At 36.5% G+C, this 15,725-nt stretch overlaps 1 protein-coding gene across 1 annotated transcript in view; it reads right to left on the minus strand.

The window, feature by feature from the left end:
* The window catches only part of LOC134753374 (probable 2-oxoglutarate dehydrogenase E1 component DHKTD1 homolog, mitochondrial), a 44,100-nt gene that overhangs the window by 10,193 nt on the left and 18,182 nt on the right, over positions 1-15,725 (minus strand). The window contains exons 15-17 of the mRNA XM_063689264.1: positions 2,357-2,513; positions 1,803-2,005; positions 1,246-1,366 (exon numbers count right to left, since the gene is read on the minus strand). Of these exons, the coding sequence (XP_063545334.1) occupies positions 1,246-1,366; positions 1,803-2,005; positions 2,357-2,513 (481 nt within the window). The remainder of the gene's footprint in view (positions 1-1,245; positions 1,367-1,802; positions 2,006-2,356; positions 2,514-15,725) is intronic.

The raw sequence follows: 15,725 nt of genomic DNA on the forward strand, positions 1-15,725 counted from the left end.
AGAAAGATTCAATATAAATTCAGTATTCAATATAAAAAAACAATGTTAAAGTTCAAAAGAACGCGCCTTAAAAGCTGTTTTTGCAAAGGGGCTAATCACGTGACACGTGTGACGTCACACGCGAGTAGACTCAGTCAATGACCTTAGTAAATCTCATGGTTTATGTGCATTGAATTGATTATTTCACTGTAAAATTGTATATAAATGGTGTATAGTGCCGCAATGTTCAAGTACGACTATAAAAAATCCAGACAATTTTTTTTTCCGTTCCAACGAATCCCAAAAAAAGAAAAATGTGGTTAAAACTAGCGCGAAGAGACCCAAAGAGCATTTTAGCGCATACAAATGTTTTTATGTGTGAAGACCACTTCGATGTAAGTAATATTTAACTGTAAATAAATATGGTAGTTAAAGCAGCGGATTTTGTTGTATTTAACGAAACAAGATCTAGGTATTTAATGTATTACTACATACCCTCATAACATAGCTCTTTCAGCATTAGTAGGTAGTTAGTAGCATACTTTTTCTTTCAAACTAAAGTGCAGTATGGAGATACTATTCTCGTCATCGTATTCTATATATATATCGTCGTCGTATTCGTATTATCGAAATCGAAATGTTCGTAAATAAACAATTTCTACGTATACCTATACACACACAGCTGTTATTACATTTCTATGTTCCGCAGCATAGTAATCCGGATTATCTTTAAACAAGTGCAACCATCAATGCGTCTATGTCTGGTAGGTTGCCGCTATCAGCTTTCACATATTTCGGCTCCATTTTGAGATTCTTATGAATATTGTGCTACTAGATATACGGATAAATCGGAATATATCAGAAAACTGTGGAACAATAACTAAAATTAACTAAATACAAATAAAACAGTTAAAACACTCAAGGCAATCAAGAATGTTTACCCGCGTGTGACGTCATCCGAGCGTTGACCAATCACAGAGCGTTCACGTCTCTGATGAAATTTAAAAAAATATTAAATTTTCTTTCGTTTATTTTCCAAAAACTAAACATAATTTACATTCAAATATAGTGAAATATACTTTATTAGTTTATTATCTTTCAGGATGACAGCAATTCGTTATATATTTTTAATGTTGTCAAATACCCTATACCCTGTAGGCCGTGATAACGTGAACGTGAACGACCATAATAAGCCTGCTGGTAGCCCATAGGCTTGTTTGTCAGCGTGATGGCATTTGTTTAAAAAAGGCCATGATTAAGAATTACCAATAACGGGGTTGAAATGTGTGCCAGGCGCGAAGTCCTGCAGCGGCGATACCGCGTCGGCCAACCGCAGCAGTATTTTTGGCGCCACCACCACCAGCGGCTTCCTGTAGTTGCGCACCATCTGATATTCCAACAGTCGTTGGTTAGTTATTGTAGTTTCATATGAATTTCGGATGGTACCGTACGGATAATGTAATAGTATCAATGGTTATTTAACGGTGGTTACTAAGCTCCAAAGCGTCAAACTTGGCATGTAGGTATTCTATGTACACTTTTACTTTTAGATTTACAGGTGTTCTTTTATTCAAGATATATTAGTTTTATTACGCACATATTCAGGCTTCGGAGTTCGGGAAGGCTTCTTTTTTTTCAATAGCTAGAATCTTTAAAACCTTCATAACGCGCTTTATTCTTGCTGTGTCCTTGAAAGCACAGTCTATACTTGTAGGCGATGTAGAGGCACACGGTTTTGGAGTCTAGGTACGCCCTCCTTATTTTCGGACAACGGCAGGAATCGCTCAACCCTGCAGAAGAAGTGCTTGGACGACGCATCATACCTGTCTTCTTAAGATATGGAAGTATTGCGCTGGAGTCGTAGGATTGGCGATGTGGAGGCACACAGCCTCGGAGTCCGGGGAGGCCTCCTTACTATCCGATAGTTGCAGGAATCGCTCCACCCTGCATGAAGAGTGTTCTGAGCATGCACCGTCGTAGCCGTGTGGCAGTAACATTACTAGTCCGTTGCTTCTCATCCATTTAGCTGTTGTTGAAAAAAATTAATTAATTTTACATTTTATAAAATACAGCTTCAGCATATCTTAATTCTGATCAGATAAATACCTGAAGTAATACTATAACATTTGATCGACGTCGAATCCAATATTACTAGAAGAGCACACTGTAACGATTAACGATGTCAATAAGTCGTGAGAACAAAACAAAAGTATATATTATCAAGAACGCCTTTAGAACGATTTGGAATGACGACTGGGAATGCTCGGAAATTTCTGAAGTAAACTTCCGCTGTGGAGGGGTTGTTAGTAGCAACGTATGTGCGTTGATGCTGTAGGATCGTGCGCCTGACTGTGCGACATACACTGACTGTGCTTACATTCTCCAGAAGCGATGAAAGTATCAACGATGATTTGCGCGCCGTTGTAGAAGTCTCCAAACTGTGCTTCCCAAATGCACATGTTCGCGGGCGAGTCGTACGCCATCCCGTATTCGTAGGCGAGCACCGCCTCTTCTGACAGGATGGTGTTTGCTACCTGTTAGAAACACCAACAATATAATATACCCTAAGAGCTCGTTCCCACTTTGTCGGATGTCGGAACGATTTTTAATCGGGTGTCGTAGCGGCAGAACATTTTATATGAAGCTATTCACACACGAACGACAAAGATTTTGTGTGGGATCCGACATAAAATATCGTGTGTTTTGTCAGCCCTCCGTCCGGAAAATAATCGTGTCGGCGGCGCTGTTCACATGATGTCGGATGTCGGACCGACCCCGGCCGCGCCGCACCCCCTGTGCCTCCCGCGCGTCAAATGAGAATCTCAAATAGCACCAGCTGCGGTCGTGGCCGACAGCCGACTAGTGTGAACAGAGGCACCGACACCCGATTAAAAATCGTCCCGATAGCCGACTAGTGTTAACAGAGGCGCCGACACCCGATTAAAAGTCGTCCCAACATCCGACATAGTGGGAACGAGCTCTAACTTAAATTACTTCACTATCATGAAATAAAACTATGAAAACGGATTATATCGCGTAAATTGAATTAATAATAAATCCCGACGTTTCGAACCCTTTACAGCGTTCGTGGTCAACGGGTTGACTGAGGAAAAACCAGGGACCGGACAACCCTTTCCGCGATAAAACCCTTTCAATGGGCGACACTTAAACACGGCTAACACACTGAAAGACTTTTCCTTCTGAACTGCAAGCCCATTCACACTCCTTTTTTATTCACCTTTGACTAACCCTTACCGAAAAGCTAACCAAAAATAAGGCTAGCCCTTAATAAGGGTTACCCTTATCTTTAAGCGCTTTTTATAAAGGTTTCCCTTTGCGTGAAAGAGACAGGATTAGTATATATCTACGGTAGTGTATGAAAAGGAAAGAAAATACGTGCCTAGTCAAAGAACGCCGCCGTCGCCGCCGACGATCGCTCGGATTCGAAGTAATGTGTGCTTTATGAACAAGGTAGACGACTTAAATTAGCACGCTTATATGCTAAAAGGGAAGCCCTTTATAAGGCTAACCCTTATAAGCAATATGCAAGGTGTTGGTGAGCGGATGATAAGGGTTTTGTAAGGGTATTTGGGCTACCGATTACTCAAATGTAGTAGCTTTATATAAGGGTTTTTAAAAGCAAAACAAAGGGTTTCGTCTGGCAAAGGGTATGGTGAGTTAAGCCTTATGCAATACCCTTATAAAACCCCGATAAGGGATAGCGGGCCGGTCCCTGGGAAAAACTACAAAGTGCAAAAATACCCACATACTTACTAAAAATAATGAATGCAGCCGCCGTGCAGGTCTCGACGACTCAAATAAAAAGACTTCGATTTGAAGTGAACTGATATAATCTTCAATACTGGTTACAAGGCACAGTTGACAAAACGGTTAAAAAATGTAGAAGACCACCAGGTTATGGTATGGAGGCTGATGAGAGAGTGATTCGAGGTTTCGTACTCGACTGTTTCCTCCTCCAAATCTTAACCAATCGTAACGAAATTTGGAATTCTAAATGATTATTAAATTATCTGTGTCGGACTGTTTTGATTTTTTGGCTAATTGATATCAGTTTTGAATATTTGAATACCACGCCTCTCATTGCGGCATAGTCAGTAAGGCCATTTTTTGCCATGTTTGAACTCTAGCGCCTTAAAAAACAAAAATATCAGAAAAAGCAAAACATTCCGACACAGATATTGACAATATTAATCTGTGTTCAAAAAAATCATTGCTCTAGCTTCAAAAACCACGGAGGAAACAGTCGAGTACGTTTTGAAATCATCCATAGATTTAATGCTCAGTAAAAGGGGTTTAGCACACAAACCACTGCTTGCTTTGACATTTCTTTTATTACATTGATATACAGGATTAATTATAAGATTACATAAAGATCAAATCGAACATAAGTAACATAACCTCGCGCACAGGCCTGCCGCCAAATCTGACAGCTCTCTCTCTCAAAACTAAAATGACCATAGATACAACAATCAAAAGTATAGAGCCAGGTACATACTACATGTAATTATCAGTAGTATTAGGCCACATATAGGATATTAACTATTGTGATGCTTACAGCTCGGCCATCCTTTTTATTTTAGTGAGTCCTCTCACTAAAGTAATTAAACATTTATATCAACAACCATATATCATGACATGTCATCCACCTTAACACTAACGAAAGATTAACATACATAACAACATTATTTTAACCTTCTGGTTATTCAGTTCCTCATTAATCAATCGCAGCCAGTGACAATATGTATATTAACCTGATGCTTTAACCTGAGATCATGTAAACAGTAATTTCATACAACCAGCACCTATAGTAGCATTTACAGCCTTCTTCTAGTCTTTCACTATATGAACTAACTTACAGTCATGGTCTGCTCTAGACAGTCTGTTAAAGTATAAACCAACATCAACATTTACAGTCTGCCCTCAAGGCCTGCTCTAAACAGTTTGGTAAAGTATAACACGTTATAAACAATCATAGTCTGCCCTTAAGGCCTGCTCTATGGCAAAGCATAATACATCATATACAATCACAATCTGCCCTTAAGGCCTGCTCTAAGCTGTTTGACATAGTATGACACATCATAAACAATCAGTCTGCCCTTAAAGCCTGCTCTAAATAGCTTGGCAAAGTATAACACATCATAAACAATCACAGTCTGCCCTTAAGGCCTGCTCTAAACAATTTGGCAAAGTATAAAGTATAACACATCATAAACAATCACAGTCTGCCCTTAAGGCCTGCTCTAAATAGTTTGGCAAAGTATAATTCATGATAAACAATCACAGTCTGCCCTTAAGGCCTGCTCTAAACAATTTGGCAAAGTTTAACACATCATAAACAATCACAGTCTGCCCTTAAGGCTTGCTCTAAACAATTTGGCAAAGTATAAAGTATAACACATCATAAACAATCACAGTCTGCCCTTAAGGCCTGCTCTAAATAGTTTGGCAAAGTATAATTCATGATAAACAACCACAGTCTGCCCTTAAGGCCTGCTCTAAACAATTTGGCAAAGTATAACACATCATAAACAATCACAGTCTGCCTTTAAGGCCTGCTCTAGACATCATTCCAAAGTATAAAAATTGTTATGGCCTGCTCTAGACTAGACTAGTCTAGACAGTCTGCCATCACGGCCTGCTCTAGAAGACAGGCTACTATCAAAGCCTGTTCTAGACAGTCTGCCAACATTCAACCTAGTCAATCTAATTATTTAATTAGACTGTTGTTATGGCCTGCTCTAGACTGGACCAGTCTAGACAGTCTGCCATCACGGCCTGCTCTAGAAGACAGGCTGCTATCAAAGCCTGTTCTAGACAGTCTGCCAACATTCAACCTAGTCAATCTAATTATTTATTTAGACTGTTGTTATGGCCTGCTCTAGACTAGACCAGTCTAGACAGTCTGCCATCACGGCCTGCTCTAGAAGACAGGCTGCTATCAAAGCCTGTTCTAGACAGTCTGCCAACATTCATACCTATAGCCAACCTAATCATTTAATTTGTTATGGCCTGTCTGCCATCACGGCCTGCCCCAGACAGTCTGCCCTCAAGGCCTGCGCTGGACAGTTTGCCAAAGTATAACTAATTATTTATTTATTTTTGAATCTAACTACAAGGTCCATATTACAAGTACCTATCTTTGCCAAAATATAAACTAACATAATAAACAGTCTGCCATTACGGCCTGCACTAGACAGTCTGCCAAAACTCAACGGTTATATTCTAGATTCATAATATTAATATAATAACTAGCAGTCGTGTCAGCGAAGAGTCTCGACCAACACCGAGAGAGACTCTCGCCGAGTCGCTTGATCAGATGCATAAGACGGTAATCGTGGACACGGCGCATAGTACGTCGGTTGCTCACTCTGCGGCCCTGACCATCGGCAGCTTGGGCCCTGCCCACTGCTGGCAGCTCTGTCTTAACAGTTTCACCTCCTTTGCTTCAGTCAGCTCTTGCTGCGATGCCCTCGCTTATCATCAACTTCATCCGTTCAGCCAGGTTACCAGCGTTGAAACATACAAAAATAAAAATAGTTATAATCATTAGCAGTAGCAAAGATAATTTTAGTCACAGTCATCCTCAACAATTTAATAATTGAAATATAAACATCGACTCAGTCAATCATTATCATCATCAATTAATCTTACTATATACCTAATCATCATCTATCATCATCTATATCGTCATCAAAATCGATCTGTTCGGTAATCATCATCGATATCATCATCAATATGGTCAGTCAAGCATTATCGCCGACATTGTTATCGAAGTCGTTCAGCTCCGTTTTCATCATCGATATGGTCAGTTATTGACCCTGTCGTGGACATCGAGGCAAACATTCGTTGACATCGACACTGTAATCGATATGTTCGGTCATATACATAATCATCGTTCTCGGACCTCTGTTACCTAAGATCTTCCTTAGATACCTACTCATCGTTACTGAAATCGTAATCAGACGTCAATGACGTCATGGATATCAGTCATTATCTTCATCGAAAAATCCTCAACTTTGATTAAATAAAATGACAAATATTCCATCGATTCATCAACTTTAAGAAGATTACATTTAAAACAGGTTTTTATTAATTTATTTATATAAACAGATAACTATTTATTCAATGACCTTATGATCCTGATGTTTCGTCCTAAACTTCGTTCAGTATTTCACAATGGTAATATTCAGCCCCAGGAATCGGCAAGAACGCAGCAACTATATCTCGGGATGACATGCACCCAAAAAAAGTAGCTCTAAATAATAGCGTATAGGTACTACACCGAGTACACCGTAACATACTAGCGTCATTAGTGTCATTACCCCACCTACTATATTATTGGAAGTGATTAAAAGTTATTCCAATATACATTTATTCACTTTTTGTTAATTGATACAGCCAATATTTCCTGGCTATGCTAATCGTGGCGACAACGCACTTAATGACAAAAATGCAACCATACATTTTGTCTTTATGAATCATGGTTCTTTTGCCTTACTATACTTTAATTAATATTACCAACTTATTTCTTGTCATCACTGTGTCTCTGTCATAAAATCATACATGTTACCTTCCATGGTACCTTCTGTTAAACCTACTGATCAAGCAAATTTTAAGAATACAAAGTTTCATGAATTGAGATGAAAAATAAAAATTAGTTCCAAGCTCCTTATAAGGCTTCTTGAGCCTACTTTATAAGGCTTCTTTAAGTTTGAATGTTATCTACTTTTAGCTTCGTTTATTTAACTTACCTACTCTGGTGTTGATTCTTTTGTTAAGGTCAGACAGACTTCTGCTCAGGACCATACTAAAATTTTGTACTAACACTTGTGACAGTGGTTGTACTTATTCATCGATTTTGCATTTCAAGTCAATTTTCAATGAGAATTCTTTGTCTTGTTTTTTTTCAAACAGGGACTGTTTTTGTAAACTTTTTAATTTTACAAATAGACTTTCTTAACTTGATAATGTATACACAAGTATGCTGCTTTTGCCTTTTCTTGACACTTTATGGTCCTTACCTATTAGTAACCTGAATTTTATAATTTGTGACCTAAGAGTTTGATTAACTTAGTTAGGCATCACTAACTGTAAAATTTCTTAACCTGAATCTGTCATACAATAATTATTTCAGATTCATCCTTTATGCAAATGAAACCATAAAGTCACAAATTAATTGTATTTCATAGCAACAATTCATAGTTTCATTTGTGGTTTGTTATTGTATTGTACAACTGCAAAATATAACTGAATACTATGCAATATGCTTAATACAAATATTGAATATTGTGTCAACAGCATGGAAAAAGTAATCTGTTCTTGTTTAGCCAATCTGCTTTTACTAGACAGAACTTGCACTAAACTTATAAATTTAGAGAAACAAATGTGTACATTGGTGTATATTTTGTGCAATAAGGTTTAAATATAAATACCGCTTGTCACCAATTCAAAGGTATGAAGTAGGTATTCAAGATTTCTAAATAGAGTGAAATATAACTTCTTTTAAATACCTACTAGGAGATCTTAACCACTGAAAGTGAACTGTACTTATTGTTATCAGAAAATAAACATTTATATTTCATTTTTTTTTTCATTTTCTTATGCTATGTCAATATCCACAACGCAACCAGTCATCATGTAAATCATGCTCCCTGAATGATAATAATGATGTTTTAAAATTGTTACTTTGATTTTCAATTGCATGACATTTAAAACAGTAGTATGAAATAGATGTAAAACTATCAATGTCATTCATTTCAAATTTAGAATTCATACTGTGTGTAATTCCATTAATTTATTATTGTTTCTATATGCATCTCTCGGAGTATCCAGACTAATAATTTTCAGTACAACAATGATTGGCAACTAAATGCATGTACCTACAGTACTACTATGTAGAATATACCATCTTTAATTAACATTTTTTTTTTTTTTACATTTGCCTATATACAAATGTTTATAAATAATTTGTTTGCATCAAAACAAAAACTAGTTTTTTTGTCTTTTCACCTAAATAACCGATATGCACATTTATCTATTAAGATTCTTTTATTCTGAATTAGAGACCGGGGTATTTATCTCAATAAGTGTGATGCTTGGTAAAGGCCTTTTCTAAATCTTCCCATTGACAACCGTCATGGGCCAATCTCCTACAATTCTAGCCATCTGTCAGTCGCTACCTCTTATCTTTGCTATCTCATCATTTCATCATGGCAATAACTTCTGCAATACTAATCAATCACCTTTTTTGTTATCTCTTACCATATATAGGCATTATATACTCATGCATCATTAGAACAAAAAATAACCTTTTAGTGTCATTAGACTATCCAAAAAATAATAGTGATAATACCTAGTAAATATTCAATTATTGTCATTTTACAACTCATTGTTAATAATTAACTTCACTGAGCACCTGAATTGTACCTGAACAGAGCACAATACCATCCTTACCATTTTGACTTCTTATAACCATGTTGGCTCTTAATGATAGTTCTCTGCGTCTCACCAATCTCACCGTGATGGTTGTTTGCTTGCATTTTCGTCGAGATCTATTCTCATTGTATTCCAGACACGTGTCAGTCCAAAAACAAACAATGACAAAAAACACAGGTTAATAACTAGATCAATACATAGCAAATGTCCAGTGCATTGCAAATTTAAAACAACTTTTATTTTAAACAAATGAAACCAATTGTCAATCATTTTGTTTACCGTACAAAACAAACTAATGAAATCGTGTATCATATATATTTATATATTTATATATATATACACTATTGTCTTGATTATGAAATTAACATTCAAAAGACCAAGCAACTTACATTACTATGTACCTCTTTCATCATCATCATCAATTTTAAGAGCTATGCTCTTGTTGATGGAGTAATTACCATTCTTTGCTGGGCCAGCCTTTTGACTCCCTCGTACAACATGACAGAAACTCTATCTTTCATTTGGCTGAGATATGTGTTCCTCTGCGTCTTTCTCGCTCAATCTTGCCCTTCAGGATGTTTAAAAAGAATCTGTCGTGCGGGTCGTCCCGTATTAGATGACTAATCATCTTGCACCTTCTGTTAGCTGTTGTGCCTAACAGGCATCTCTTCTCTCCTGCCATGCTCAGTTCCTCAACGTTCGTCTTCCTTTCTGTCCAGCTAATCCTTAGCATCCTCCGCCAACACCGGATTTCAAAGGCCTCCAATCGCTCTCTGTCCCGTTGTGTCACTGTCCACGTCTCACAAACATTTAAAGCAATGCTCCAGATATACGCCTTAACTAAGCGTTTTTTTTTTCACATTCTTCGAGATGTGTGCTTCATCTCTATATAAAATAATCATCCAATTTCTATGTGGGCATTTGAATTCACAATCCCGCTTTCTGAGTTGAAATCATCCATAGATTTAATGCTCAGTAAAAGGGGTTTAGCACACAAACCACTGCTTGCTTTGACATTTCTTTTATTACATTGATATACAGGATTAATTATAAGATTACATAAAGATCAAATCGAACATAAGTAACATAACCTCGCGCACAGGCCTGCCGCCAAATCTGACAGCTCTCTCTCTCAAAACTAAAATGACCATAGATACAACAATCAAAAGTATAGAGCCAGGTACATACTACATGTAATTATCAGTAGTATTAGGCCACATATAGGATATTAACTATTGTGATGCTTACAGTTTGTATGGAGAAATGACCACTCCTGTTGGCTCTTAAGCTAAATTGAACAGAAAAAAGGTGGTTTAAATTTAGGTGCCTCTAATAGTTGTATTGTATAACTAGCCTTATGAACCGATTTTGCGTGTACAACCAGCCTTAAAGTTTATAGTCTATGATGGTTCATTGTTGCAAACGAAACTTTTTGTTTATATAAAATATTCCTATAGCAGTAACTAAACGCAGCCGTCGGGCTCGGTTAGTATGCGGAGGCTTTTTTAAAGCACCAATAGGAGCGCTCCACATAATTTATATACGCGATAAAAACTACGCCGGCTACGGCTACGGCGGCTACACCCCGGACCCGAAAAGATTTAATTCCCTCCTAAATTGTAGGAGGTCATCCCAATATAAGACCGGCAACAAACTCGGCGGGACACATCTTTTCAAAACATATTATACTCAGAATGTCCGTTGACCACGAACGCTGTAAAGGGTTCGAAACGTCGGGATGTATTATAAATTCAATATACGCAATATAATCCGTTTTCATAGTTTTATTTCATGAGTTAGTCGCGGTAACCGAGGACAATATAACTTTACTATCAATTTAAATCTATTATCGCGTTGAATTCATCGATTTCAAATACTGAATAATTTAATTTAATTTAATTCAGCTTTTTCTAGTGTAAAACATTACAAGCTTAAAAATTTAGTGTGTATAGGTACGTATCGTCGTCTTTTAATTTAGAACAGATATGGATTAGATACAGCGCGTTAGCGGTAGGTATTCTTAGTGCTAAATCTAAGACAGTATATCGACATTACTGAAATAATAAGAGCATAAGAAAGAAAACAAAATAATTAACATTAAAAATTTGAAATTATGAGGTGAATATAGTGGCTTTCCATCAGAGAAGGGTCCTTGTGCACATGGAACATAAGGACCTTTTAGGCATGGAACGCCATAATTATATAACGATAATCTCCCACGCTGGGCGCAAGCGTTGTCATTCTATTTTAAATCTTTTATCGAAGTAAGCATTCAGTAAAACGCACATGGAAGTTACTCATAACCGGTCCCCTTCAGCGCCCGAGTTAATAAGTTTTTCCGATGTAAAGCGGTTGGCGACATCAATTCGCCCGTCTCTGGGATTACACTGACATCTCTTAGTACAGTCCGTTAACTTTCAGAATGGCATTCGTTTTTCGGGTAAAATCGGACGTAATCGCGTAATAGAAAATTACAGTGTCTCACTGATTTAGTTGCAATCCAACACCCAAAGACTGCAGTCGTCTTTTCAACCTTAAACTATATAGTTAATACCACCATAATTAGTAGCTAAATATTTAATTTCATATTTTTCGGCAATTAATTTAATGGGCTCATCTCAAAAAGGGTATTTCTGTAAATGGTCAATCACGAGAAATCATATATAAAGTATGTAAATATTTTTGAAAAGAAGTAGAAACTTTTAAGAAAAGTGATAATTGTAAATATTTTAATAAAATTCAAGACCGGGTGATAGAAGTAACAGGAATTTCAAAAAATATATTAAGAAAAATATTAAGATTCAAAGATCTCCTGAATTTGAAAAATTGTATAATTTTACTTAGTATATGAATTGAAATATGTAACAACTCTATATAATTTCCGCCAGAAGTAGTAAATGACGGTGTGACGTTCTGTTTTCAAATTACCTCCGGACGAATTTCAAATTCTGATTCTATTTTATGACAAAAAGTCTAATCTCAATATAGTTATCAACCGAATATTAAGCATAATGTCATTAAATTAGGGCTTATTTTATATTGAGACAATAGGTATCCTTAACTTTTTGCGGTAAGTTTAAAACTTTTTGTGAGTTAATAAGAAAGGAACAGCTGTATCACCTTCGCGTGTTACCGCCGATACCCGATGTATCTTTCTAATATCCAAAGGTCATTCTCAGAACTAACGGACTGTACTAGTATTTAAGTTCCCTCAGTGGTTTATGACTACTTTCGTTCGACTCGGACCGATTTATTACAAACGAAATTTGGTGAAAGGTTATTGAACTGCTAACGGAATATATAAAATACGCAAATGCAGTAAAAATAGAATCGTTTAGTAACCAGTCTTACTGAATTTCAAAAATACATTTGGTGAGTGAGGTCGGGGTCAAAACTGTATTTAAAGCATTTTCTGAAAATGAAAATATTTTTTTCTCAAAATAAATATGGCATTTACGACAGAGTTGACAATAGAGGTGGGTAGTCTCTTAAAATGTACTGACAAACGGATTTCGCACGTAGATGTAGATATGCATTGCATGATCATTTTTCATTTCTCACTAGGATTTAAAAAGCCATTCACCGCTCAGCCCTGTTTGCCAGCCAGTGCGTGTGGCGCGCAAACGCGGGAAAATCGGAGTGTTATGATTATGAAATCAGTTTTGTATTTAGCGACCCTACTTATTATATTAACTCTGTGGCATAACATTGTTCCTCAGAATAACCAAGAATAACTCAAGTCTTTGTGTTTCAGACTTATGTATCGGAATAGTACATTGTGCAACGTAGGGGGTAAGTGAAATATTGTACGAGAGTTTAATATATTTACGACAGCGGCAGGCTGGAGTGAATTAAAGACTCAAGTAATAATATTTTTACCCCCGGAGTTACACACAATGTTTTTCATCACACTTGCAAAGAAAAAACTAAATTTTAAGAGAAATCATTCTTAAATACGGCGACATTTTAAACATTCGTCCGCCATTTTTTATTTTTTGGCAGTTTAGGCATCGAAGGCACAGACCCATCGGCATTCAGCCGCAATTGAAAAATGTGTAAAAATAATGTTAGACCAAGAAAAGTCTGCAACAATTTTGATAGCAAACGCAGTGCAAGTGTTATTTTAAACGTCAAACTTCTATGAAATTATGACGTATAACTAACACTTGTACTGCCAGTGCTATCAAAATCGTTGCAGATTTTTCTTGGTCTCACTATATTTGAAACGGCTATTGAATTAATTAAATTAAAAAAAAGCAAAAAAAAGCATAAACAAAAAAAATATATTTGTAAACGTCAGTATTTTCAAAGTAAAACTCATTTATACCTACTTAGTTCGTATGAATTAGTGACATAAATTAAAAAAAAGCTATAACTCACGAGTGAGTTATAGCTTTTTTTCAGAATCCATAACTCACGCGGGAAAATATAGGCCTTTGTCCTTCAGTACACCTGCATGAAATAAGATCTTTTTCCCCTCACTAGCTCGGAAAGTTGTCTTTTATCCTTTAAAACAAGCGGGGAAAAACGCATTTTATCCACTAGTGGGGAAAGTAATTTGACCTTGGATGGAGCGTGTTTAGGTAGCTTGATAGATAACAAAACGTAAAACGCTCATAATAATGATTCGTTTGATATTAATTATCATTAAACAAATGGTTTGAGAATCTAATAAAAAATACCAAATTTAGCTTTATTTAATGATTTTATGTCATAAACCTTAAAGTTCCATAAGAAACGTTTGTTTTTTAATAATGATGTTAAATATAATTCTGAATGCACAAGTTGAGTCAATGCAATTTCAAAACGCATCATTGACATTTCATACGTCAGAAATGTCAACATTGTCAACAAAATTTTTACTTAAAAACTTCTCACGTAAAATACAGAATTTCCAGTTTTTTGTTATAATATCGTAAAAAAATGAGTGATTTCAGTGATGAAGATGATCTAACGCCTGTGGATGTTGCACTTTCCTCGCTATAGTGAGGTGAAAAGTTTTGTGTTACACACGGGTGCAAATGTATTTTACTTCTCGTGTGTTGAAACACTCGCGGGTAAAATACAACTTTGCACCCTTGTATAACAAATAACTATTTCGAGCAAGTGTGATGAAAATGAAATAACTACCCTACTGTATGGAGAGGGTTATGACCGCGTAAATGTGTCTTCGGATTTTTAAACTAGAAAAGCAAAAAGGAAAGAAAATGTTACCGACGTACATAACGGACGGAACTGTTTACTTTGCCGGAGATTTAAACTTTTCGACAAAATGGTGACCCGGGCACTGGAGGCCTTAGTCATTTTTTCCTTTGTATATGATATTTATTTTATTTCGTTTATAGTGTAACATTTATTTCAGGAATTGTAATATACAATTAAAAATCAAGTTGATTGATCTACATATACGAGGTAGGTACCTACACTACCTACAGTTACCTGTAGAGACATCTGACCCCCTTTAACCTAAAGGATCATAATTAGACATGTTAATTGTTCCGTACCGTACCCAAAGGGTAAAAACGGGACACTATTTACTAAGACTCCGCTGTCCGTCTGTCCGTCTGTCCGTCTATCCGTCTGTCCGTCTGTCTGTCTGTCACCAGGCTGTATCTCATCAGCCGTGATAGCTAGACAGTTGAAATTTTCACAGATGATGTATTTCTGTTGCCGCTATAACAACAAATACTAAAAAGTACAGAACCCTCGGTGCGCAAGTTCGACTCGCACTTGGCCGGTTTTTTTTACCTGACAGCAGATTTTTACGTATACAACGATCTTATAAAAGACGACTACTATTAGTACTATGACAATTGTGTAATTTATTTGGCCTGCTTGTTTACATTGCTGAATATATTTTTATACTTACGAAAAGACTGTAGGAATTTTGAATTCATTTTTCACTTGTTGAAAAGGACACTGACAAATGACTGGATAAAGGTTCTCGCGACATTATGTTTGTGGGTGTTTTAATTTTTAGATCGCCATACAGCGCGGCAACGCTGCGAGTGTGATGGGGACTTTTGGACCAGGCATGCCACAGATCGGGTCTTAGGTTAGTTAAATAATTTTAAATTTGTGTTTTTAAATATGTAGTAGTAAGAGGTTGTTGCCAAATGATTTTTGTTACTATTAAGGATAATTATAGATTGTAATGTAATTATGATGACTTTTTAGATTGATCATTAATTATTGCAGGTATGGTCTCGCAATTTAGAGAGAGGTGAATGAAACGAATGATGAATGACTGGAAATGAACATAATATACATAGGAGAACAAGCATGGAAAT

This window comes from Cydia strobilella, chromosome 2 (genome assembly GCF_947568885.1).
Source record: "Cydia strobilella chromosome 2, ilCydStro3.1, whole genome shotgun sequence".
In the NCBI taxonomy this organism is placed as follows: domain Eukaryota; kingdom Metazoa; phylum Arthropoda; class Insecta; order Lepidoptera; family Tortricidae; genus Cydia; species Cydia strobilella.